At 44.6% G+C, this 26,800-nt stretch overlaps 1 protein-coding gene across 1 annotated transcript in view; it reads right to left on the reverse strand.

The window, feature by feature from the left end:
* TBC1D2B (TBC1 domain family member 2B) overlaps nucleotides 1-25,868 on the reverse strand; it is a 68,451-nt gene extending 42,583 nt beyond the window's left edge. The window contains exons 1-2 of the mRNA XM_030578067.1: nucleotides 25,518-25,868; nucleotides 4,354-4,507 (exon numbers count right to left, since the gene is read on the reverse strand). Of these exons, the coding sequence (XP_030433927.1) occupies nucleotides 4,354-4,507; nucleotides 25,518-25,868 (505 nt within the window). The remainder of the gene's footprint in view (nucleotides 1-4,353; nucleotides 4,508-25,517) is intronic.
* Nucleotides 25,869-26,800: the final 932 nt, after the last annotated feature.

A 26,800-nucleotide genomic window follows, 5' to 3' on the forward strand; every position in this document is an offset into this window, starting at 1 on the left:
AGAATTATTTCAGGATCTACTTCCCCATTTCTGGATATGATGGAAAGTATCAGTTTTCTGCAATAATCAAAGAGCAAACCAAATCGAAGCGTCTGTCCTACATCAGCAAAAACATAAAAGTTTGAAAAATGAATTGTTGCACTTTCTAGACCTCTTATCTCTCTGAAAGTTTATATCAGGGGTAGGCAACCTATGGCATGTGTGCCAAAGGCGGCATGCGAGTGATTTTGAGTGGCACTCACACTGCCCGGGTCCTGGCCACTGGTCCAGGGGGCTCTGCATTTTAATTTAATTTTAAATGAAGCTTCTTAAACATTTTAAATACCTTATTTACTTTACATACATAGTATGTATACCTTATTTACTTTACTTATTTACTTTACTTATTTACTTTACATAGTTAAGTTATATATTATCGACTTATAGAAAGAGACCTTCTAAAAATGTTAAAATGTATTACTGGCACGTGAAACCTTAAATTAGTGTGAATAAATAAAAATTCGGCACACCACTTCTGAAAGGTTTATATTAAGCTTGACTAAAGATATTCTCTTTCTGTCAAGCCACACATGCAAATTTGAAGTAAAAAAAGTTATCTTTCACTGTCTTAAAGGTTGGGAGAAAACAAACATCAAACTTCTAATGAAAAGCTGGTTACTAACTAGAGCTGCTTCCACCTCTCCACACTTTCATAAGGACAACTATCAGAATTAGTTCTGAATATACAATATATCACCTGCATGTAAGTCTTGTTGCACACTAACACAACAGAAAGTGAATATTATCACAAAATGAAAGTGGCCTATTTTGAAACTGCATTATTCAGCAACACGCAGTACTTTGTAAATTAGTTTATACCCACTCACTCTCTTTAGGGCATCGTATAGCAGGCATTTGATTAGACCTGAAATCAGGTTCTCTTTTAGTAAAGTATATGCTTTGGAAGGACAAGAGACTAAGTCCATGATTTGGCAAAGCACTTAAGCACATGCTGTGACATTCCAGGATACAATCTAGACTAATGAGTAGGTATGCCACCCTGGCCCTGCAACTTTTGAGTGCCTTACAATGCTTTGCTGAAGTAATTCCCACCTGAGCTGCTTACAAACTGTTTTCCACAGCATGCAAGTCACACCCTGAGTGTTTGTGTATAACTGCAGGCTGCCAGCCACACTTGGGTTAGACTCTGGCTCTCACCAGCCTTATTTATACAGCAGGGTGACCCCAAGACACCACTAGTCTTAGGGTATGTCTACACTATGGGATTATTTCGATTTTAAATAAACCGGTTTTGTAGAACAGATTGTATAAAGTTGAGTTCACACGGTCACACTAAGCGTCTATGTACGAGGCTAGCGTCGATTTCCAGAGCGTTGCACTGTGGGTAGCTATCCTGTAGCTATCCCATAGTTCCCGCAGTCTCCCCCCACCCATTGGAATTCTGGGTTGAGATCCCAATGCATGATAGTGCAAAAACAGCGTCACGGGTGATTCTGGGTAAATGTTGTCACTCATTCCTTCCTCCGTGAAAGCAACGGCAGACAATCATTTCGCGCCCTTTTTCCCTGGATTGCCCTGGCAGATGCCATAGCATGGCAACCATGGAGCCCGTTTTGCCTTTTGTCACTGTCACCATACGTGTACTGGATGCCGCTGACAGAGGCGATACTGCAGTGCTACACAGCAGCATTCATTTGCCATTGCAAGGTAGCGGAGATGGTTACCAGTTGTTCTGTACCGTCTGCTGTGCCATTGTAAATTGGCAATGAGATGATGGTTATCAGTTGTTCTGTACCGTCTGCTGCTGTCACGGGTGCTCCTGGCTGGCCTTAGCAGAGGTCAGCTGGGGGCGCAAAGACAAAAATGGGAATGATTCCCTGAGTCAATCCCTCCTTTATGTTTTATCTAAAAACAGAGTCAGTCCTGCCTAGAATTTGGGGCAAGTGTACTAGAGAACCAGTGTATTAGAGAAGCAGAGAGCACAGCCGCTCCGTGTCAGATCCCGCACAAATGATGAGCTGCATGCCATTCACGGGGGGTGCCCCTGCAACAACTCCACCCATTGATTCCCTTCTCCCCCAACCTTTCTGGGCTACCGTGGCAGTGCCCCCATTTGTGTGATGAAGTAATAAAGAATGCAGGAATAAGAAACACTGACTTTTTAGTGAGATAAAATGAGGGGGAGGCAGCCTCCAGCTGCTATGATAGTCCAGGCAGGACATTACACGGTAGGGGGGAGAGGAGCCCAGCATCCCGCTGCTATGATAGTCCAGGCAGTATAGAATCTCTTCTTTAGACATGAAGGGGGAGGGGGGGCTGATGGAACTCAGCCCTCAGTCGCTATGATGAGCACGGTTGCCAGCCGTTCTGTACCATCTACCGGAAATGACCGGGAGTCATTCCTATTTTTACCCAGACACCCCCGGCCGACCTCACCTGAGGCCAGCCAGGAGCACTCACAGGCTGATGATGATGGATAGCAGTCATATTGTACTGTCTGCCACCAGGGAGGGGAGGGGAGAGGATGCTGCTATTCATTGCCGCAGCACCACATCTACCAGCAGCATGCAGTAGACATAGGGTGATATATAAAAAAGTCAAGGAACGATTTTTTTCCCTTTTCTTTCACAGGGGTAGGGAGGGGAGGTAAACTGATGACATATACCCTGAAACACACCGGACAATGTGTTTGACCCTACAGGCATTGGGAGCTCAGACAAGAATGCAAATGCTTTTCGGAGACTGCGGGGACTGTGGGATAGCTGGAGTCCTCAGTACCCTCGCTCTCCCTCCATGAGCGTCCATTTGATTCTTTGGCTTTCCGTTACGCTTGTCACACAGCACTGTGCTGTGGCCTCTGTCTATCATAGCCTGGAGATTTTTTCAAATGCTTTCTCATTTCCTCTTCTGTAATGGAGTTGTGATAGAACAGATTTGTCTCCCCATACAGCGATCAGATCCAGTATCTCCTGTACGGCCCATGCTGGAGCTCTTTTTGGATTTGGGATTGCATTGCCACCCGTGCTGATCAGAGCCCCACGCTGGGCAAACAGGAAATGAAATTCAAAAGTTCGCGGGGCTTTTCCTGTTTACCTGGCCAGTGCATCCAAGTTCGGATTGCTGTCCAGAGCAGTCATAATGGTGCACTGTGGGATACCGCCCGGAGGCCAATACCGTCGATTTGCGGCCACACTAACCCTAATCCAATATGGTAATACCGATTTCAGCGCTACTCCTCTCGTCGGGGAGGAGTACAGAAACCGGTTTAAAGAGCCCTTTATATTGATATAAAGGGCCTTGTTATGTGGACGGGTGCAGCGTTAAATCGGTTTAACCCTGCTAAAATCGGTTTAAACGCATAGTGTAGACCAGGCCTTAGATTTTCCCCCGACATGCATGTCCTGTACTGCCTAGCCCATTCTTCTCGACAATTAAAATCCACTATTTCTTTAATAGAAATAATATGCACACATCATGCCACCGTAACTGGAGTTTCCCAAACACTTCAATTTTAACAAACTGATTAGATAAAACAATAAAACAAGTTCATTATCTACAAAGAGATAGATCTTAAGTGAGTACAACTAATGAGACATAAAAGTAAGAAATGATTATAAGAAAAATAAAGATCAAACACAACTGGTGCCTAACAAACTATGTTAAACTCAAAATATTCTCTCACCACATGCTTTCAGCAGTCTTGTTTTGCTTATTCTCCTCGACCATAGCAATTATGTTTACACCAATGCACTGCCCTTAGTAGTAAAGGCATGAGCTTTATTTGGTCTTCTACATTTGTAATAACTGTTCAAAATGTAGAAGATAATTTTAAATACTTTCTGTAGTTGACCAAAGTAATAAACCAACTAGACTCTTTCCATTTGAAAAGATTTTTCTCCCTTCCCACTGAGGGAGTGGACCTTAAATGCCAAGAAACTAAACATGCCACATTTTAGGATATTCTGACAACAAAAGGATGAATTAATACCCTTTAAACTGAGCTCTTTCACACTATGTGACCCAACCTTAATGGTACTCCATTTTGCTTCCATTTACGAAATCTATTCTTCCAAGTGTCATTATGTTCCATGACTGAAATAAGTTAGGACAGCCATATGAACTTATGTTTATGTCTAAGAGGCACATTTATAAACACAAGAAATGAATACAAATATATTGATTTTAAAGAGAACATGATTCTGCAAAACTTCACAAAAACATTAGTAATCCGCTTTAAAGGAGAAAAAAGGAGAAAAATTGTAGAAAATGTACCATGAACAAAATCATAGTGGCAAACTCTTACTAAACAGAATACGACATGCTCCATATGTGTATCTTAAGTTTTCAACTTACCTATATTGTCTTTGGCAACAAGACCTTTGGAAAAGTCACTAGGTGTAGGTGAAGTTCTGCTGTCCCTCTTTGCTACATCAAGGTTGTTACAATATTCCCATCTCTTCTGTTGAAGTTCTTGAAGCCAGTATGTCATGTCCTGACGGGTAGCAGCCTACAAAAAAAAAAGAGTACTGAAAAATAAAGAGACTGATACACTTGTCAAGCATGGATATAATTTAACTTGCATTGAAAGGAAGACAACAGAGGTACCAAGTAGAGCCCTACGCGGATACAAAATTTGTATCTGCATCCAATCCGTAATCTGCAAACATAGTCCGCGGATATAAAGATCTGCAGGGCTCTAGTGCCAAGAGAGCAGAGGTGCCAATAACATTCCACCTAATATGATAATCCATTTCTTTTTATATATATTTTATATATATATATATTACACATACACATCACTAATAAGCCAAATCTACCTTAAAAAATTAATCACGCATGCCTAGTTTCTCCACCTTCATATCTCCATCTCCCCAAGGGTATGTCTACACTACGAAATTAGGTCAATTTAATAGACGTTGATTTTTTAGAAATATCAGTTCAATACAGTCGATTGTGTGTCTCCCAACTAAACGCATTAAGTCGGCAGAGTGAGTCCACAGTACCCAGGCTAGTGTCGACTTTCGGAGCATTGCACTGTGGTAGCTATCCCACAGTTCCCACAGTCTCTGCTGCCCATTGGATTTCTGGATTGAGCTCCCAATGTCTGATGGGGCAAAAACATTGTCATATGTGGTTCTGGGTACATGCCATCAGGCCCCCCTCCCTCGCTTCTTCTGTGAAAGCAACAGCAAAAAATTGTTTCTCGTCTTTTTTCCTGAGTTACCCATGCAGACAACATGCCACAGCAAGCATGGAGCCTGCTCAGCTCACTGTCACTGTACATCTCCTGGGTGCTGCTGATAGACGCAGTACTGCATTGCTACACAGCAGCAGCCCCTTGCTATTGCAAGTTAGCAAAGACAGTTAGCAGCTCTATTGCACCGTCTGCTGCTGGCTCCTGGTTGCTCCTGGCTGACTTCACCTGGGCAGACATGGGTGCTCCTGGCCAGCCTTGGTGAGGTCAGTCGCCTTGACATAAATGGGAGTGACTTCAGGTCATTCTCTTCTTTAAATTTCATCTAATGGAAATTCAGTCCTGCCTGGAATATCATGCGAGCTGGAGGCTTTTGCCTCAGGTTGCTCTCCCAGCCAGCGCACCGCGCGGTCATGCCTATCCTTTGTTCCCATGGCTCATGAAACCTGGAGAGTAGTAAGGAGCAGTTCAACTATAGGCTGAGCAAATGCAGAATGGTGGTAGAATGTGCCTTTGGAAGTTTAAAAGCTCGCTGGCACTGTTTGCTGACTAGGCTGTTTGCAATTAGATTAGAAGAGCACAGCAAGGCACGCTGCACATCACAGAGGCTTTGAAAACCAGTTTCATGACTGGCCAGGCTTCGATGTGACCGTTGTGTGTCTTTCTCCTTGATGCAAACCCGCCCCCTTTCTTGATTTTAATTCCCTGTAAGCCAACCCTGTAAGCCATGTCGTCAGTTGCCCCTCCTTCCATGAGAGCAACTGCAGACAATCGTTTTGCATCTTTTTTCCATGCAGATGCCATACTACGGCAAGCATGGAGCCCGCTCAGGTCACCGCGGCAGTTATGAGCACTGTAAATACCATGTGCATTATCCTGCAGTATATGCAGCACCAGAAACTTCAAAAGCAGGTGAGGAGGTGACGGCAGCACAGTGACAAGAGTGATGAGGACATGGACACAGACTTATCTCAAAGCATGGGCCCTGGCAATTTGGACATCATGGTGGTAATGAGGGAGGTTCATGCCGTAGAACACATGCATAAGGGCACTTTCACGGAATTTTGTGATTTGCTTCCCCTTGCCCTGAATCGCAACAATACCAAGATAAGAGCAGAGCTCACAGTTCACAAGTGAGCAGCAATAGCCTGCTGAAAGCTTGCAATGACAGACAGCTACCTGTCAGTTGGGCATCAATTTGGAGTGGGCAAATCTGTTGTGGGGGCTGCTGTGATCCAAGTAGCCAACGTGATTACTGAGCTGTGTTAACAAGGGTAGTGACTCTGGGAAATGTGCAGGTCATAGTGAATGGCTTTGATCCAATGGAATTCCCTAAATGTGGTGGGGCAATAGATGGAACGCATCTCTCTATCTTGGGACTGGAGCACCAAGGCAGCCAGTACATAAACTGAAAAGGGTACTTTTCAATGGTGCTGCAAGCACTGGTGGATCACAAGGGACATTTCACCAACATCAATGTGGATAGCCGGGAAAGGTACATGACGCTCGCATCTTCAGGAACTCTGGTCTGTTTGAACAGCTGGAGAAAGGGACTTACTTTCCAGACCAGAAAATAACCATTGGGGATGTTGAAAGGCCTATAGTTATCCTTGGGAACCCAACCTACCCCTTAATGTCATGGCTCGTGAAGCCATACACAGGCAGCCTGGACAGTAGTCAGGAGCTGTTCAACTATAGGCTGAGCAAGTGCAGAATGGTGGTAGAATGTCCATTTGGACGTTTAAAAGCACGCTGGCACAGTTTACTGACTCTGTTAGACCTCAGCGAAACCAATATTCCCATCATTATTAATGCTTGGGTCGATTTCAGCACTAATGCCCTCGTCTGGGAGGAGTACAGAAATCAATTTTAAGAACCCTTTAAGTCTACAAAAATAGCTTTGTCGTGTGGACGGGTGCAGGGTTAAATTGATCTAATGCTGCTAAATTCAACATAAACTCATAGTGTAGACCACGGCTAAGTCTCAAGAGGCTGCTCCCATTCTATAGCATAGCCCCAATATGGTTGCTTCCATGACAGACTCTTGCACATTTAAGTAGCCCAAGACACTATGAAGAATTCTTTATATACATGAATAAAGACTGCAGAAAAATCCAAGCCTCCATACCTACAATCAGCAAGAACCTGATTTTAAGATTATGTAACGAACTTGGCGAAAGTGGACAAGAACATATATTAAAAGGATGCACTGTAACAGTATAATATATTTACATGTTCGGTTGTGTATCTATTGCATATGAACTATTAATTCCTACAGCAAGAGGAAGTGTAACAAAACTACAATAAAATAAATATTTAAGACATTTAATCTACAAATTTTAAAAAGAGTTAAGTTCTCTTCTAATTAACAGAATGGGCAATGGAAATGCAAATATCTTTAAACTATGCAGTAAAACCCATATTTAAATACACTTTTATTATATTTTACTTGAGAGTGTTTGTTGCCATTATTCTTATTAGATTGGTCTCCTCTGTTTAATCAATAAGGAAAAATGACTGGGTAGAAGAAAGAGGATTATGGATCTGGTCCTATTGGCATCCAGCGGGGATGGGCGGGCGAAGCCTGCCCACTTCTAAAGGGCCTCCCCCCAGCCTAAGGGGAGGACCCACAGGTCTGGGACACCAAATAATTACGGGGGACAACTAATGAAAAAACAGGATCGAGAGTGAGGTCATAGGGCTAAACGAAGGGAAACTGATGGGGACACCGAGCAGAGAACTCTGGACAACGCCCACTGCTCCTCGAAGATGTCAAGGGAGCCAGTGGACGCCGCCCATAGGAACTCTGCCCGGATGCGTGAACAGACGGAGGAACGGAAATAGGCCCTACAGTCGCAGGAAATCCCGTCGGCCAACCTCCTCTCCCTGGTGTTGTAGATGGCCAGTTTGCCCAGGGCCAAAAGGAGGTTGAGAAGTAGATCCCGCGACTTTGTGGGGCCACGGATGGGGAGCGTGTAGATAAAAAGGTGAAGGGAAAAGTGCAACCAAAAACGCAAGAAAAAATTCAGGAGGAGCCGGAACAGGGGCTGCAACCTGGCGCACTCCAAATAAATGTGCGCCAAGGTCTCCTTCTCACCACAGAAAGGGCAGGTGCTAGGGACAGACATGAACCGTGCCAAGTACACGCCCGTGCTCACAGCCCCATGCAGGAGCCGCCAACTGATATCCCCGGCGGACCTCGGGACCAGGGCAGAGTACAAGCTGGCCCACCGGGGCTCCTCACCCTCGAGAGGAGGCAGGAGGTCCCGCCATTTGGTATTGGGGCGGGACGCGAGGGTGAGGTAGCGAAGGGTATGGAGCACGAGCGTGTACAGATGTTTCCGTGGCGCGGTCTGAAACAGAACCGGCTGCAGATCATGCAGCCGGCTGGTAGTGAAAGGGTGAGGGGGCCGATTGGGTCCACGGGGCAGGGGCCCGATAAAAATGTCCACAGGGCCTGGGGTGGAGGGTGGGCGGGGCGTGCCCTCTCGCAGGACCCGGTCGAGGTAAACCCGAGCAGCAGGCAGTAAAGCGGCCTTCACCTCCTGAAGTACGCGCTGGGGAGCACGAGGTCTGGAGAGCCCCATGCGCTGAGCGAGCGTCAGGGGATCCAGCCAGTCTCCCTGGTCGTAGTCCAGGAGGTCTCCGACCCTGGTGACTCCCACCGAGACCAGCCTCTGGCACACCGTGGGGGACTCCGCCACGTGCACATGAAGCTGGGGATTGTGTAGCAGGGGCTCCGCGAGGAGATCAACCCCCACGGTGGCCGCCACGGACCTGGTCGTTGAAAAGAGCTTCCAGGTCCGGAGGAGGTCTTGGTAGAAGACCGGCAGCCCGGAGAGGTCTCGCGGAAGACCTCTCGGGATTATGGATCTGGTGACCAGATTTTACACAAATGACTCTCAGCACTTCACATGAGAATGAGATACCTTAAATCTCCTGTCATGGTGCCTTGTTAAACAAAACTCACAAAAGATACGATACCAAAGTTTCATTTTTGTTGGCTGCTGTGCAAGACAAACATCCTGCCTGAGGTATTTCAAATTCCTTGTGCCAGCAGAACTGCAGTTTCACATTGTGATGGTGCAGTCTATATGGTTTTATAAAAATATGCTAATGAGTGAATATAATATAATAAAATATAACCTTTTGCTTCATGCAAAAGGTCTCTTGTAAGGTATCATTACAAAGCTTATAATCTACTGAGTGTGATCATCCTATTTGTATGAACGTACCACTCTTGTATCTGAAACTAGAAATATGAAATATAACCCTGAGGGCCAGTTGTAATTATGCAAAGTGTGGGCCATTAATGGTGGTTTGGAATCTTGATGACTCCTATTAACTAGGACAATTGTCTGCAGATGGCTGTGTTTTACCTGTAAGTCTTCCTGTATATGTGTGTGCTGGCAAGTGGGCAATGAAGTCTTGCAGTGACATGTGATCATGTCACCTGAACTGGAATCCATCTTTAACCTGGTGTCTTTCCATTGAGAAGGAGGGGGTGGGAACCCAGAGAGGGACAAAAGATTCCCGCCTTATGCAAAAGATACATCAAGGGGTGGAACAGAACAAAGGGAGGAGAGAAGCCATCATGAAGAATCCCCTAGCTACCACCTGAGCTGGAACAAGAGCAGTACCAGGGGAAAGAATTGTGCCCAGGCCTGGAAAAAAACTTGATTAGACATAGATTTGAGCGTTTTATTTTATTTTGCTTAGTGACTTACTTTGTTCTGTCTGTTACTACTTGGAGCCACTTAAATTCTACTTTCTGTATTTAATAAAATCACTTTTTGCTTATTAATTAACTCAGAGTATGTATTAATACCTGGGGGAGTAAACAACTGTGCATCTCTCTCTATCAGTGTTATAGAGGGCAAACAATTTATGAGTTTATCCTGTATAAGCTTTTACAGGGTAAGATGGATTTATTTGGGTTTAGACCCCATTGGGAGTTGGGCGTCTGAGTGCTAAAGGCAGGAACTCTTCTGTTAGCTGTTTTCAGGTAAACCTGCAGCTCTGGGGCAAGTAATTCAGACTCCAGATCTTTGTTGGAGCAGACAGGAGCGTCCGGCTCAGCAAGACAGGGTGCTGTAGTCCTGAGCTGGCAGGGAAAGGAGGGGTAGAAGTAGTCTGGGCACATCGGGTGGCAGTTCCCAAGGGGATTTCTGTGATCCAGCCCGTCACACACACACATTCTGTTCTTTTTCACCCACCAGTTGTGGAGATGAATTTGCATTATAAAATGAGATGGAAAATGACTGGTTTGCAAAGTATGTGCCATGAATTGAAGAACAAAAGTGAAAAACAGAACACAAAGTAAAACACTCATCCATCCATTCAGCTATCATTGGGACTGACTGAGTCAGAGATCTCTAAATGTCTCTCCTTTTAGATCTAATCTAAAGTGAAAATGGAAAACTTCTTGGCTGTAGAGTCCTTGAGAAATTTCTAAACCAAACTTTGTTCTCCACATCTACATCAGAAGTTATCTCCTGCTCAATTTTTATCCAGTGGCAATCTTAGTTACTAATAAATTATAGAGCCACGGTTACCTGGTAGATTAGTATTTCTCTTTAGGTCTCTCTATATGTAGACTTTGTCAACTATCATGTTACTGTCTTAAAGCAGAAGACAACTGAGTATTTACAAGGCTATACATCTACAGCTGCTAAGTCTCACTGCCTCAAGCTTTTTTTAAAAGGTATGTTTATTCATATTTACAGTGTTTCTGTTCACAATTCGCTCACAGCCATTTTCATACTATACTCCTCCTCCTCCTCCTCCTCCTCCCCCATATTAGCTACCTAGGAAGGGATAGATTAAAAAAAAGCAACAGCTTAAACTCAAAGCCCCGGATATATTTGATTTCCTTCTTCAACTGCACCCAGACATTCCCAGCTTCTTGGGATCCCACAGTTGTGTTTTATGTCAGCAGGCAATTGTGCTTCTGCTGTAGTTACCTTAGGGTATAAAACTCATATCTCAGTCCCATTTTTAAAAACCAACTCATCATTTTCCCAGAAGAATTGTTAGTATCACTGCTGCCCCCATATTTAATACCTCTCCTTTCATATTTGTCATGACCAGATTACTGGCATGTAAAATTAAAAAGACCATAGAAGAGTTTTTAAACTAAGGGCTGGGGTTACCATACATCTGGATTTTCCTGGACACAACCTCTTTTTTGAGCCTCCTTTCTTTGTCCGGGAAGATTTTTCAAACAACAGGAAATGTCCGGGGCTTCTGCAGAGCAGACAAGCTGCAGCTCAGAAAGAGCCCTGATTGGTCCACTTCCCAATTGATCCCTTCCCTGCAAGCCACAGTTGCAGGATCCCACTCATCAAGGACCCGGTTCCCAACCCTAGGGAGGGGGTCCCGGAGGGAGGCACTGACTGATGGCTGTAGCTGCATCCTGAGTTTGCACCAGCCGCCCTGCCACTGTGACAGGGAGCAACAGTGCTCTCCACTTTCAGCGAGTATCCCTGTTGCAGGTACCCCCTCCAGCACCCCCAGCTGTACCACCCTCCCTCACAAATACCCTCCCCTCCGGCAGTGTCCTTTCTTTGGGAACCTGAAATGTGAGAACTGTAGGCTGGGGGAAAGCTGACAGGTGCGCAGGACCATGCAGTTCAGACAGAAACATCCCTTAGGGCAAGATCTATTAATGGAGGATTCTCTATATCCTAGTAAGGAGAAGAGGATGGAAGATGATTAAGTACAGGTAGGATCTGATGAGAAACAGTCAAATGAAAAAAAAAGAGTCCCATCCAATTAACATCACATAATGGCAGACAGCTAAAAAGTGACAAGTTTTATAAGTGCTTATATATAAATGCTAGAAGACTAAAGACTAAAATGGATGAACTTGAGTGCCTGGTATTAAATGAAGATATTGACATAATAGCTATCACAGAAACTTGGTGGAGTGATGATAGTTAGTGGGACATAGTAAAACCAGGGTACAAAATATACAGGAATGACAGAATAGTTTGTGCTGGTGGGAAGTGGCACTATATATGAAAGAAAGCATGTAATAGCGAGTCAAATGCAGTAAAAATCTTAAAATGAACCAAACTGTACCACAGAATCTCTATGGACAGAAATTCCATGCTTGAATAATAAGAATATAGCAATAGGGATATACTATAAACCACCTGATCAGGATGGTGATGGTGACTGTGAAATGCTCAGGGAGATTAGAGAGGCTATTAGAAAAAAAAAAACCCTCAATAATTACAGGGGATTTCACTATCCTCATATTGACTGGGTATATGTCACCTCAGAACGAGAGGCAGAGATAAAGTTTCTTGACAGCATAAATGACTTTATTGGAGTAGCCAATCCTGGAACCCACAAGGGGGGAGGCAATTCTTGATTTAGTTCTTAGTAATGCAGAGGATCTGCTCCAAGAGGTGAATATAGCTGAACCACTTGGTAATAGCGACTATAATATAATTTAACATCCTGCGGGGGGGAAAAGCACATCAAAGAAGTCCACCACGGTAGCATTCAATTTCAGAAAGGGGAACTACACAAAAATGAGGAGGCCAGTTAAACAGAAATTAAAAGGTACAGTCCTAAAAGTTAAATGCCTGCAAGCTGCATGGAAACTTTTTAAAAAACATCATAATGGAGACTCAAATTAAATGTATCCCCCAAATTAAAAAAAACAAAACATAGTAAGAGGACCAAAAAAGTGCCACCGTGGCTAAACAATGAAGTAAAATAAGTGGTTAGAAGCAAAAAGGCATCCTTTAAAAATTAGAAGTTAAAACCTGTTGAGGAAAATAGAAGGGATCATAAACTCTTGCAAGTCAAGTGTAAATATAATTAGACAGGCCAAAAAAAGAATTTGAAGAGCAACTAGCCGAAGACTCAAAAAGTAACAGCAATTTTTTTAAAGTATATCAGAAGCAGGAAGCCTGCTAAACAAATCAGTTTGGCCACTGGATGATCAAGATGCTAAAGGAGCATCTCCAGGAAGATAAAGCCATTGTGAAGAAACTAAGGGTATGGCTACATTTGGAATTTCAAAGCGCTGCCCCGGCAGCGCTGCGGGAGCACTGCCGCGGCAGCGCTTTGAAGTGTGAGTGTAGTCAGAGCGGCAGCGCTGGGAGAGAGCTCTCCCAGCGCTGCATGTAAACCACATCCCTTACGGGTGTAGCGTGCAGCGCTGGGAGCCGCGCTCCCAGACAGCGCTGCTGCCCTGATTACACTGACGCTTTACAGCGCTGTATCTTGCAGCGCTCAGGGGGGTGTTTTTTCACACCCCAGTTGCAGCGCTGTAAAGTGTGAGTGTAGCCAAGGCCTAAATGAATTCTTTGCATCAGTCTTCACTGTCGAGGATGTGAGGGAGATTCCCCTACCTGAGCCAATCTTTTTAGGTTACAAATCTGAGGAACTGTCCCAGACTGAGGTGTCATTAAAGGAGGTTTTGGAACAAACTGATAAGTTAAACAGTACTAAGTCACCAGAACCAGATGGTATTCACCAAAGAGTTGTGAAGAAACTCAAATATGAAATTGCAGAACTACTAACGGTGATATGTAATCTATCATTTAAATCAGCTTCTGTACCAGTGGTGGATAGCTAATGTAACATCAACTTTCAAAAGAGGGTCCTGAGGTGATGTCGGCAATTATAGGCCAGTAAACCTAACTTCAGTACCAGGCAAATTGGTTGAAACTATAGTAAAGAACAGAATTATCAGAAACACAGATAAACACAATTTGTTGGGAAAGAGTCAACATGGCTTTTGTAAAGGGAAATCATTCCTCACCAATCTATTAAAATTCTTTGAAGGGAGTCAACAAACATGTGGACAAGGGTGATACAGCGAATACAATGTACTTAGACTTTCAGAAAGTCTTTGATAAGATCCCTAACCAGTCTCTTAAACAAAGTAAGCTGTCATGCGATAAGAGGAAAGGTCCTCTCATGGATCAGTAACAGAAAACAAAGGTTGGAATAAATGGTCAGTTTTCAGAATGGAGAGAGGTAAATAATGTGTCCCACAGGAGTCTATACTGGGACCAGTGCTGTTCAACATATTCATAAATGATCTGGAAAAAGGGGTAAACAGTGAAGTGGTAACATTTCCAGATAATACAAAATTACTAAAGATAGTTAAGTCCAAAGCAGACCTCACAAAACCAGGTGACTGCGCAACAAAATGGCAGATGAAATTCAATGTTGACAAATTCAAAGTAATGCACATTAGAAAACATAATCCCAACTATACATACAAAATAATGGGATATAAATTAGCTGTTACCACTCAAGAAAGATCTTGGAGTCATTATGGATAGTTCTCTAAAAAAAACACAAAACAAAAAAACAAAACAAAACAAAAAAAAACCTGCTCCATGTGCAGCAGCAGACAAAAAGCTATCAGAATGTTAGGAAATATTATGGAATAGATGACAAGACAGCAAATATCATAATGTCTCTATATAAATCCATGGTACACCCATATCTTGAATACTGTGTGCAGATCTGGTTACCTCATCTCAAAAAAGATATATTGGAGTTGGAAAAAGGTACAGAGTAGGGCAACAAAAATTGTTAGGGGTACAGAATAGCTTCTGTCTGAGGAGACTCGAAAAAGACTGGGATTTTTCAGCTTGGAAAAGAGACAACTAAGGGAGGGATACAACAGAAGTCTATAAAATCTTGACTGGTGTGGAGAAAGTGAGTAAGGAAGCATTATTTACGTCTTCACATAACACAATAACTACAGGTCATCCAATGAAATTAATAGGCAGCAAGTTTAAAACAAACAAAAGGAAGCATTTCTTCATACAACGCACAGTCAATCTGTGGAATTCCTTGCCAGGGGATGTTGTGAAAGCCGAAAGTATTACAGTGTTCAAAAAAGAACTGGATAAGGTCCTCAAGGATAGGTCCATCAATGGCTATTAGCCAGTATGGGCAGGAATGCCACACCATGTCTGAGTGTCCCTAGCCTCTGTTTGCCAGAAGCTGGGAGTGGACAACAGAGGATGGATCACGTGATTATTGCCTGTTCTGTTCATTCCCTCTGAAGCACCTGGCATTAGGGTGACCAGATTACAGAAATGCAATATCGGGACGTGGAGGTGAAGGGGGGGTGGAGAAAAAAAAGCCGTTTCACGGGGGGGTGAAATTAGCAGGCCCCGGCCGCACCATGGCCGTGCGCGCTGCCCTCCCCACGGCCCCAGGCACGTGGCGCATCCCATCACCCCAACGGGAAGGAGCCACGCCTGGAGCGCAGCTGAGCAGGAGAGGTGTGGAGCTCCAGACCCCGGCAGCGGCGGGGGAGAGCGACTCGGGGAAAGCAGCTCAGGGCCGCGCAAGTGGCCCATGTAAATTTTATCGGCTGGGGGGGGGGGACCCCGGCCGGCTCCTCGCCCCTGTAGGGAGGTAGCGTCCCCGCCCCGCACCAGCATGTCCCACCGGCCACCGCAGGCCAAGTAAGAAGCTGAGTTCCCCCCTCATCCTGGCTCCTCAGCTGAGCAGTATTCCTCCTCCCTCCCAGGCTTGCAGCTGTAATGGCGCAAGCCTGGAGGGAGGGGGTGGTGGCGCGGCTTCCAGTTTCTGGAGCTGGTGGGGAGTACAAACTCCGGCACCAGGCGGGCACGGGGGGCTGGCAAGGGTACTGCTCCCCCAGAAGGGAGATGGGGGGGCTCAGCTGAGGAGCCAGGAAGAGGGGGGAAGGGGGAAACTCAGCTCCTTACCTGGCCTGCGGCGACCGGTGGGACATGCTGAAGCAGGGAGGGAATGCTACCCCTCTACAGGGGCGAGGAACTGGCCGGAGGTCCCCCTCGAGCCAATAAACTTTACATGACCAGCTAATGTGGCAAGCCGCTCTCACCCACTGCTGCTGGGGTCCGGAGCTCCGGAGGCCCGCCCCCCCATCTCTCTCCTAGGGGAGCAGTCCCCTTGCCAGCCCCCCTTGCCCGCCTGGTGCTAGAGCTCTTACTCACCACCAGCTCCAGGAACTGGAAGCCATGCCACCACCCCCTCCCTCCGGGCTTGTGCCGCCATTCCAGCTGCAAATCTGGGAGCAGGAATGCCATGTGCTTGGGGAAGAGGCGGGGCTAGGGTGGGAATTTGAGGAGAGATCCAATCGGAGAAGGAGGGGACGGAGTCAGGGGGGGTGCGAGTCCCTCCGGGATGGCAAAATTGCTTGTTTGTCCAGCGTCCTGACCACACATGGGTCAGGACGTGGGACAAACAAGCAAATATCGGGACAGTCCCAATAAAATTGGGATGTCTGGTCACCCTACCTGGCATTGGCCACTATCAAAAGATAGGATACTGGGCTAGACAAACCATTGGTCTGACCAAGTATTGGATGTTCATATGACCCCCTTTAATCTATTTAGTTTGAATCTATGGCCTCGTCCAGACTAGGGGAGGAAAATTGATCTTAGATACGCAACTTCAGCTACGTGAATAACGTAGCTGAAGTCGAATATCTAAGATCGAATTACTCACCCGTCCAGACGGCGCGGGATCGATGTCCGCGGCTCTCCGTGTCGATTCCGGAACTCCGTTCGGGTTGATGGAGTTCTGGAATCGATGTAAGCGCGCTCGGGGGGATCGATATATCGCGTCTAGACTAGCTCCCATAAGCGGCCCCTAGGCACAGAGAGGATCAGGGAAGCTTCACGGGCTGCCCCTGTCCCCAGCACTGGCTCCGCACCTCCCACCCCCGTGGGGCTGTGTGTGGCCTGGGACTGATATTTTCTGTGGGTCTACGGCTCCTGATAGACAAGAGATTCCCCACCATTGCTCTAACAGAAAAGTGCTAAATTCAAAGCAAGTGGTCATTGTATGTGATGATCGGAGGTCAATGACTCAAAATATATTCCTCACTCTGTATCAGGGTGGATAAAAATCATTTAAAAAAAAAAAAGCAAAAAAAAAATCAGATTTTTTTGATTAGATAGTTTTTCCTCAAAAAGCATCTTAAGATGGTTTTAATTAAATAGCTCAAAGATATCTCATAATGGAACAGGGATTATAAATTCTAATTCTATAGTATGAGACAATATATTCATGTAATGTTTAAGAAAAGTTTTGTAAATAGGTTCCAACAGTTCATGGATTAGGGACCCAACTTTATGGGGTTCCAGGGGCTTCTGTAAAGATTATTTAGGTTAATCTTTCTATCTACCTAATAGGAGTCAGTGCTCTGTCTAGAAGATACCATCAGAGATGCTTAGTTTTGCAGTTCCCAAACTGTGGATTTGTGTCTCTAGAGGTAACATGCTTGTTAACAGCAAAAATGTTTTTAAATAAATAAATAAATAAAAAATATAGAGATGAGAAATAATAGACCTCAACCCTATTGTCCGTCTGCAAATTTGTGTACACAGAGTCAATCCCTTACCTCTCTCTAAAATAGGGTGACCAGATGTCCCGATTATATAGGGTCAGTCCCGATTTTTGGGTCTTTTTCTTATATAGGCTCCTATTACCCCCCACCCCCATCCCAATTTTCCAAATTTGCTGGCTGGTCACCCTAGTCTAAAAGTGCAAAGTTTCAAAAAGTTCAATGACTAGAAGATTGTTGGGGGGCAGAATAGATCTGGACAAGGAGAAGAAGTCTGGAGATAAATGTGAGAAGGGAGGGACAGGCAGTCGAAATAAAATTCAAACTGTTTGAGCAGCATATTCCAGAAGTCTTGAGGTCTTTCTGAGTGTAGCCTTCGTTGATTTGAGATCTACCATACCATTTTCTCACTAGGAGGGAAAACCTATAATGGCAGCAGGCCATAAGAGAGACCCAGTTTGGGAATAAGAGCCATTCAAGAAATAAATGTTTGCTGATGATGTTTAAAGAAAGTCACACCACTGAACTGGTGGAAGTCACTTAAGCACTTGGATTCAGAGACTGTTGAAGTGATAATCTCACTTTTAACAGCAGTAGCTTCTTCTGCGGGTGTAGAAAGAATATTTTCTTCCTTCTGGACTAATTCATTCCAAATTGAGAAACCATTTGGGACCTGAAAAAGCAGGAAAGTCTGTTTTTCTCTTCCAGATAGTGAACAGGAAAATGAAGGTGAAGACGACTGAGTTAGCTGCAGAAGCCAATATTTTAAGTTTTTCATGTTGACCTAGCTGACATAGTCAATTTAATTTTTGTTTTTTTAAATATTTCATTTAACTATTCTAGTTAAACAATTTTAACAAAAACAAACCTGATTTTAAAAAACTTGAATGTTTAACTAAATTCAAAAATTCATATGCTTGTTTTGTTAAAATATTATGTTTGCTGTTGAAGTAAAAAAAATCCAGAATACATAACATTATTGTTTTAGTTAAATAAAACAAGTTAAATGTCTGTCCAGTGATGTTCTCCTCCTAATACAGCATTCTCCAAATATTAATGATTAACCTGTTGAATTGGAGATAGCTTATCGCCCAATGACTTCATAAATATCTGCTTCATTTATTTTTGATAAATGAAATAATCATTCATTAGCTGATATAGCTGTAAAACTAATCTGAAAAGTTTTCAAAATAAATCACTTAAAATGTATACTGTGTACCTTCTAAAAATGAAACCTACATCTCTGAGTTGTGAAGAATACGTATTAAGGTTATAACAACCAACAAGAATGAACTTTTATGTAGAAATCTATGATTAAATCAAGTCTTTCTGACTAATGAGTTAAATTATGATATAAATCAAATCCATCCTGCTCTTTATCATCAAAGAAAAAGCCCACATGGGTAGTGACCCTGTCAGCTTGTGTTCTTTGAGAAGAAGCTATAAGTATGGATTCAGGGAAAGATCCTGCATCTCTGGACTGTTTGGATTTTAACAGGGCAGAATAACTGAATGAGAAGACTGAGATCCCCAGAATTATTCTGGGTAGCCTTGAGACACTTTTGGGAAATTGGCAGATTATTACATCTCTGCTACCATTCGGAATTATAGATTGTGACTCACCTGAACATATATTTTACCTGCTTTAAACTCTCAAAAACTCACTTCCTTTTCTTTAGCTAATAAACCTTTCATTAGTTTACTGTAGAACTGGCTACCAACGTTGTCGTTGGTGTAAGATCTAGAGTACCCGTTGATCTGGAATAAGTAATTGGTCTTTTGGGTCTGAAAGCAACCTAAATGTGATGTGATCTTTATCACTAAATCCCATTTGTCTCAGTAGCAAGATAGACTGGATCATCTAAGGGGACTGTCTGTGACTCCATGGTAAGATTGGCACAGTGATCCAGGAGTTCACATTTGGTACTAGCTTAAGGAAATCTAATTACAAACTACACCACCAGTTTGGGGTATCTGCTCTGTTTTCTGAGTCTGCCATGAGGCAAGCACTCACAGTTGTGAGCCACATCAGACAGCGTGATACCTGGTACAAAATATTTATAGGATTTGTGGGGAGGAGGGTTACACATTCCATTCCATAGTTTTATGGAAATATGCTTATGATATGGATATGGCATAACAGATATACTTTATGCAAGATGCACATGTAAGATGTCACTGGAAAGGTTATGATATACTGAATGTGATTGTCCAATTTGTATGCCTGAATCATTTCTGACAGGTTTCAGTTTGGTAGCAGTGTTAGTCTGTATCAGCAAAACCAATGAGGAGGCTTTGTGGCACCTTAGAGACTAACAAATTTATTTGGGCATAAGCTTTTGTGGGCTAAAACCCACTTCATCAGATGCATAGAGTGAAAAATACAGTAAGCAGCATATATATTACAGCACATGAAAAGATGGGAGTTGCCTTATCAAGGGGGGGGTCAGTGCTAACGAGGCCAATTCAATCACACCTTTCCCTCTGCTGATACTCACACCTTCTTGTCAACTATTGGAAATGGGTCACCTTGATTGCATCCGTCTCGTTAGCACTACAAAAGTAATTTCCTCTTCTTTGGTATTCATCCCTTCTTGTCAACTGTTGAGAATAGGCCACTTCCACCTTGACTGAATTGGCCTCATTAGCACTGACCTCCCCACTTGGTAAGGCAACTCCCATGTTTTCATGTGCTGAAATATATACACTGCTTACTGTATTTTTCACTCCATGCATCTGATGAAGTGGGTTTTAGCCCACAAAAGCTTATGCCCAAATAAATTTGTTAGTCTCTAAGGCGCCACAAGGTTTCCTTGGTGTTTTTGTATCATTTCTGTATCTGAAACTAGGAATACCAACTGTGGGTTTGGCTACACTCGAAACTCCAAAGCGCTGCCGCGGAAGCGCTCCCGCAGCAGCGCTTTGAAGTGCGAGTGTGGTCGCGGCACCAGAGCTGGGAGAGACACTGAAAAACACCTGGAAGCAAGAACTGAACTGTGGTGAGAGGAGTTGAGCCCAAGCTGGAAGGGTACCTAGCTTGTGAGTAATAATACCTGAGGTCTCAAGCTGCAGGCCAGTGCAGCTGACTTTCAAGCCTTTCTGTAATTTGCCCAGAACAATATCTAGGGTGAGAAATTACTATTTGTAACCAATTTTTTTAGTGAATCAACCTTAGTATGTGTTTTGTTTTATTTGCTTAGTATAATCTCCTTTGTTTTGTTTGCTCTCTCTTTAACCACTTAAAATCTATCTTTGATAGTTAATAAATTTATTTTGTTTATTATTAAACCCAGTTTATGTAACTTCTAATTGGGCAGGCAAGAAGTTGGGCATCTCTCTTCACATTGAGGAAGAGGACAAATTTTTATGAGCTTGAGCTGTGCAGATTTTTCTATACAACGCAGGACAATATACCTTTGGGTCTGCACTCCAAAGCAGGTGGGCACCTGAGTGCTGGGCCAAATCCCTTAAGATGAGTCTTCCCACAGCTGATCTCAGTCTCTGTGTCTTTCTGCAGCAGGGTGTGGCCCTCCCTGTGTGTGTGCTAGAGGAGGCTTCAGAGCCAGGCTCAGCCAGACAAGTTAAAGGGGGCCCATGTGGCAGAACAGGCGGGAACCGTAGATATCTCAACACATCAGGTGGCATCTTAAAAGGGGGTAACCCCTCACAGGGTGGTTGTTTTTCCCCCCTCCTTTCTATGAAACAAAGGGCCTGATTCTGCAAACAGAAATTGATGTTCAATCTTGAGCATATCTAGTCAAGTCAATAGCATTAAGTGCAGGTAGCAAATGGTTCCAGGATTAGGCCCTATTATTCTAAAGCAAAGGTCCTCACATTTTTCATGATTTGGATCACCAGAAGATAGATTAATTTTGATAACCACCTTCCTCACTCCACTCATGAAGGGCCTGCGATGGCAATTACAATAATTGGTTATGAAGCAAAGTAATATTAGAAAAAAACTTTTATGTTCTGTTAACCATTTTTATGTGCTTTAAGAGCTATAAATAAGAAGGAAAGCCAGCACCATGCAACCAGCACATTGTCCAAGGACCACTGATAGTTAAGGCTACATTTTAGTCATGGGTATTTTTAGTAAAAGTCCTGGACAGGTCACAGGCAGTAAACAAAAATTCACAGCCCGTGACCTATCCATGACTTGTACTATATACCCCTGACTAAAACTTGGGTGCTCTTGCGGGTGGGAGAGGGACAGCCTGAGGGCACTACGGATGCTCTGGGGGGTGGTGGCTGGGGGGTGACACTGGTCTGTGTGGGGGGTAGTGGTGCACGTCCTGGAACCACTGCTGCTGGGGGAGGTGGGGGGTGGTAGGCTCCCTACCAAGCACCCCAGAAGTGGTGACATGTTCCCTGGCTCCTAGATGGAGGCGCGGCCAGGGGGCTCCTCACACTGCTTCCTCCCCGAGCGCCCGCTCCGCAGCTCCCACTGGCCAAGAACCACAGACCATGGGAGCTGCCCCTTTGTATTGGCTTCCCCAAGCACCTGCTTCCTTAGCTGGTGCCTGGAGCCGGTCCTGCTGCAGAAGTCCTGGAAAATCACAGAATCTGTGACTTTTGTGACAGACTCATAGTCTTATGATGGTCCACCGATCCCACTTTGGGATCCGCATATTATTTCATGAAGACTGTGACACTTTTCCTGAAATGTTTGTCAAATGGGAAAACAATCTCCTGAGAGTAATTGAGCTGATTATCTGCAACTCCCATTAAGTTACAAGTGCTGAGCAACTCTGAGGATTAGGTCATGAATGTTAAGAAAGCTAATCTGAAGCACTGTGAAGTAGTAATATGTTCTTCAATAATACAGTCATTTCAGATTGGGGTGTTGATGCTTATTTCTTATTTAAGCTTATAAATACCAAACAAAGACTGTACCATGAGATTTGGAAATTATGAACAAGAAGCAAATTGAGGAAAATGAAGCATATGACATAGAGGAAGGATGAAAGCTACACCTGACTCGACTTTCTTCCTCAGTAAGGTCCTCGTGCTTCTATGTGTAATTTTTTCTTAAATCAGCTAGGCTGTTATCCTGTATTAAAAATTCAGAAAGGGCCCAATACAACTCTAATTGATTTCAACAAAGGATGGATCAGGCCACCACTATTTTGAATATCAATTCCTCTTTATTTTTATTTCTGCAGAACTTGGCTGAAAGACATTTTAGTTCTTAAAATATTATTGTTCTGGTTGCTTTTGAGTAAAGAGATCAATTAAATCCTGGATCCAGAATTCTTTTTTATGGTTTGTGTTATCATACTGTCAAGGAGCCACAGTCATGGACCAGGACCCCATCGTGCTAGGTGCTGTACAAACACAGAATAAAAACTTACGAGTGCAGTGAAACATACACTAATGACCACCTCCAGCAACTAAATCTTCACTTAACCAGTTCCTTTCAAAATGTCCCCAAGATTCTAGTATAAAAGTTTGCTTGGTCTTTAAATAAGGACTACATATATTAGGCAATAGCTTTTTTGATTGTCAATCATATGGTTGCTTAAGACAAGCATCACAACCCCGTGATGGTTAAAATAGATGACAACAATATCTGCTTTTATTTCTGGTACCTATACATCACCTCTGGCCTCATGATTGTGCTTGAGCAAATGTAGACTTCTAAGGCCCTACCCTCACATAACCCCTCTTTCCCAGAGGGCTTCGGGCAGGAGTAGGTAACATCAAAGAGGAGTCTGAGACCACAGGAACCAAGAAAAACGTATGCAGGGAAACTTGAGTAGAGGAGCTACATGTTGCTCGCACTAGCATGACCAAGTCTAATATATATATATTTACTTAATTTTATTATCTTTTCCTACAAAACATGTTGCTGCAATATAAAATGTGTCATGTAAAAACTGACATTAAATGAATAGGAATAATACTCAAAGAGAAACACTTCCCCCAATAATGAACAAATATATTTAAAGTAAACCCTTGTTCTGTAGGCTGAACAGATCAATGCAAACGTCTTTCATCATGAGATGGAACAAAGGATGCATACATAAAATACAAGGTCATAAGATTAAGGTTCCAATCCTATGAAGGCCTGAGCTCCTGCTAACAGGAGCTGAGGCAGTTCACTAAAGCTGACCAGGAAATGATTCCCCCAAACCCTCCATCCTCTACCTCTTTCCCCTGAAAAAAAAAAAAAGTGTTACACTTTTTTTGTTTTCATCACATATAGAAATATTTATCTTTTCTATGAAAACCTAAGATTTTTGATAAAGCCAGATTTTTTCTATGACATTTTCATTTAAAAGCTATTTTCTATGGGAATAGTGTTTTGACAAAAAAATTTCAACCAGCTCTAGAGCTCAGTTCCCTTCACAGGATCAGACCAGGTTCCACAAACATTTTTCTCTATCAGGGTGTTTGCTTCCAGGAGTAGTTTGGGACTATACTTTTGGCCTGTGTTTTGAAAGATGTTCTTGTCATTTCTTGAGAAAAGACAAAATTTATGGGTTATTTTCAAGTTTGGATGTGTACGTTAAGATGCATTATGGGGTACTTTCCACATCAAAAAGTGAACACATATGAAGGAGAGCCTTTCATTTTCACAAACATATAAATAAAAAAATTACCAGCTAAAGAAGCCTCTTAGATTATTCGACAGAGGAGATCTTTGCCAGCAATCATACTGTATCACTACTTTAAAAATGAAAACCTGTTTAACAAAAACATGCTAAAAAGGAGCAAACAGTTTTTTAAACTCTCTCTACTCTGGGTAGGACACTTACACAAAGGAGTGGGCATGTCGCTCTGTACCTTCCAGCTACCCATACTAATTCCCAGGTTTGGGCAAAAAGCCTACCAAGCAAACCCAAATGTTGGGCTTCTGAGTTGCATTTGGACAGCAACAGTAAACCTAATCATACAATGAAGTGAACCTATTTAGAGAAAGTTGGAGACAGAACAATAAAGTTGAAAAAGAAGCTAGCTAGTCTCAGAGTAGGCTACTAGACAATGGTAGTTGTTTTTTTTTTTTAATTTAAGCTTTAAGTACCATTATTAAATGCTTTATGCTTCAATAGAATAGCAAACTAAAGAGTACGGCCAGGTCTACACTTACAGCACTACTACTACGCTCACAGGAGAGCTTCTCCCAATAGCATAATAATTAATCCACCTCCATGAGAGGCGGTAGCTGCGTGGGGCGCACTTAATCTGCCTTCATGAGAGGCAGTAACTATAGGGACAGGAGAAGCTCTCCTATTGACATATAGCACTGTCTACACTGGGCTTATGTCAGTACAGTTTTGTGTCTCAGGGGGATGGATTTTTCACACCCCTGAGTGAGGCAGTTATACTAATGTAAGTTTATAGCGTAGATCTGGCCTAACAGAGCAACATCTGACATTGGCAGTGCTTAACAGTAAAAGTGACTGAAAGCAAGCCAAGGAGGAACAGTAACATCTCATTTACAATCCCGGTTCCAGACTGTGGGGAAGGGGAACCTGCTGGCGGGGATCGCACAGTCACATTTAGTGAGACTCCATGGGAAAGCCCCTTGTTTGCTACCTGGCACCTGGAGTGACACAAGATTCCCTGCGTAAAAGACGGGCATCAAGTGGTCTGTTATAGAGTGAGGAAGCCTCTAGCAGACATCAGCCATCATGGGTACTCAGCCTGGGGGAACACCCCCCGGGGCTTCGGATCAGCTACCAAAGGGGTGAGGTGAGTGAGGAAAGGGGTCCCTGACTCAGCCCACCGGGGGGCGATAACAGGGATTTAAGAAGGCCAGGGCCTCGGGTGCTATAGAGCTGGATCCCTGGCCCAGCCCCCCAGGGGATTCCGGGCAGAGGCGGGGGGACTGGGGTCTCTGTAGGGGATGTGCGGGGGGACAGACCCCTGCCCCAACCCCTCAGGAGTCGGGGGACGTTCCCTGGCGGGGGGCCTAAGGCGCGGCTCAGGGGTCTCCAGGGGGGCCCAGCAGGCAGCCTGGGGCGAGGCCCGGGGCTGTTGGCGGCGTGGGGGTACCTTGAGCACAGTGACGGTGCCGCCAGGACTGTGCACCTCAAAGGCGGCGGCCTCGTCCCCGGTAGCGGCGGCGGCCTCGGGCTGGTGGTAGCTGAAGCAGGAGGCGGCGATATCCAGGTGGCCGAGCGGCAGCGCCTCCTGCGGGCCCTTGAAGTAGTAGAGGTAGCAGCGGCGCGGGTCGAAGACGAACCAACGGCTGCGGAAATTCCGCAACGGGCCCTTGCCCGACAGCTTCTGCAGGTAACCGCACAGCTTGGGGGCGCCCGGCCCAGCCTGCTCCGCCGGGCTCAGCGGCACCGCGGCGTCCCCGCCGCCGGCCTCCTCCCCCTCGGCGGACCCCGCCGCCGGCATCTCCCCTCGCCTCCTTGCCAGCACTGCCGCGGGCACACGGCCTCCCTCCGGCCGCTCCGCGGGGCAGCCCAGCGCGCCGCCTGACGGGACTTGTAGTCCCCGGGCGTCCCTCCGCCCTCTCTCTGACAAAGGAGAGAGCGCTACGGGCGCTGGCCGGGCATCTCCTGCCCGGCCCCACCCCTGGCCAGCCAGGCCCTGCAGCCGGGAATCTCCCATGCTCAGGGCCTCGCTCCGCCCCCGTCAGCCGCTACTTGTGCAATCGTGGCTGCATGTTCGTGCACACGCGTTATGGGTGTGCACACGGAGCTGGGCTCCTTCCATGGGGAAGTTCAGTTGGGCTTTACGCATGTCTTTTCGGTCCGGAGTACGCGGCGAGCGTGAGCCTTGCTAAATCCTGCCTGTCAGATGTCCCTGGACATTTGACATGATCCAGCTCAAGTTTTGGTTGCATTTCCGCCAAGGAAAGTCTCCATAAGCAGACACTACCCAAACCTTCTTGGGATAGTGCCTGCCTGAGGAACTGCCATTAATCAGACCCTTGAGATTGGCTTTGCCCTTAACGCAGCCAGCAGCCCCTTTGCAGGAAATCAGTTTTTGGCTAGTATGCTCCATGTTTGCCCTTTTGAGGTATCCCCTCTTGGTATATTGCTACCAGACTCACTATTATGACTAGACTCATAGACTCAAACTCCAGGACTGGAAGGGACCTCGAGAGGTCATCGAGTCCAGTCCCCTGCCCTCATGGCAGGACCAAATATTTTCTAGACCATCCCTAATAGACATTTATCTAACTACTCTTAAATATCTCCAGAGATGGAGATTCCACAACTTCCCTAGGCAATCTATTCCAGTGTTTAACTACCCTGACAGTTAGGAACTTTTTCCTAATGTCCAACCTAAATCTCCCTTGCTGCAGTTTAAGCCCATTTCTT

Source organism: Gopherus evgoodei, chromosome 10 (assembly GCF_007399415.2).
Source record: "Gopherus evgoodei ecotype Sinaloan lineage chromosome 10, rGopEvg1_v1.p, whole genome shotgun sequence".
Lineage (NCBI taxonomy): Eukaryota > Metazoa > Chordata > Testudines > Testudinidae > Gopherus > Gopherus evgoodei.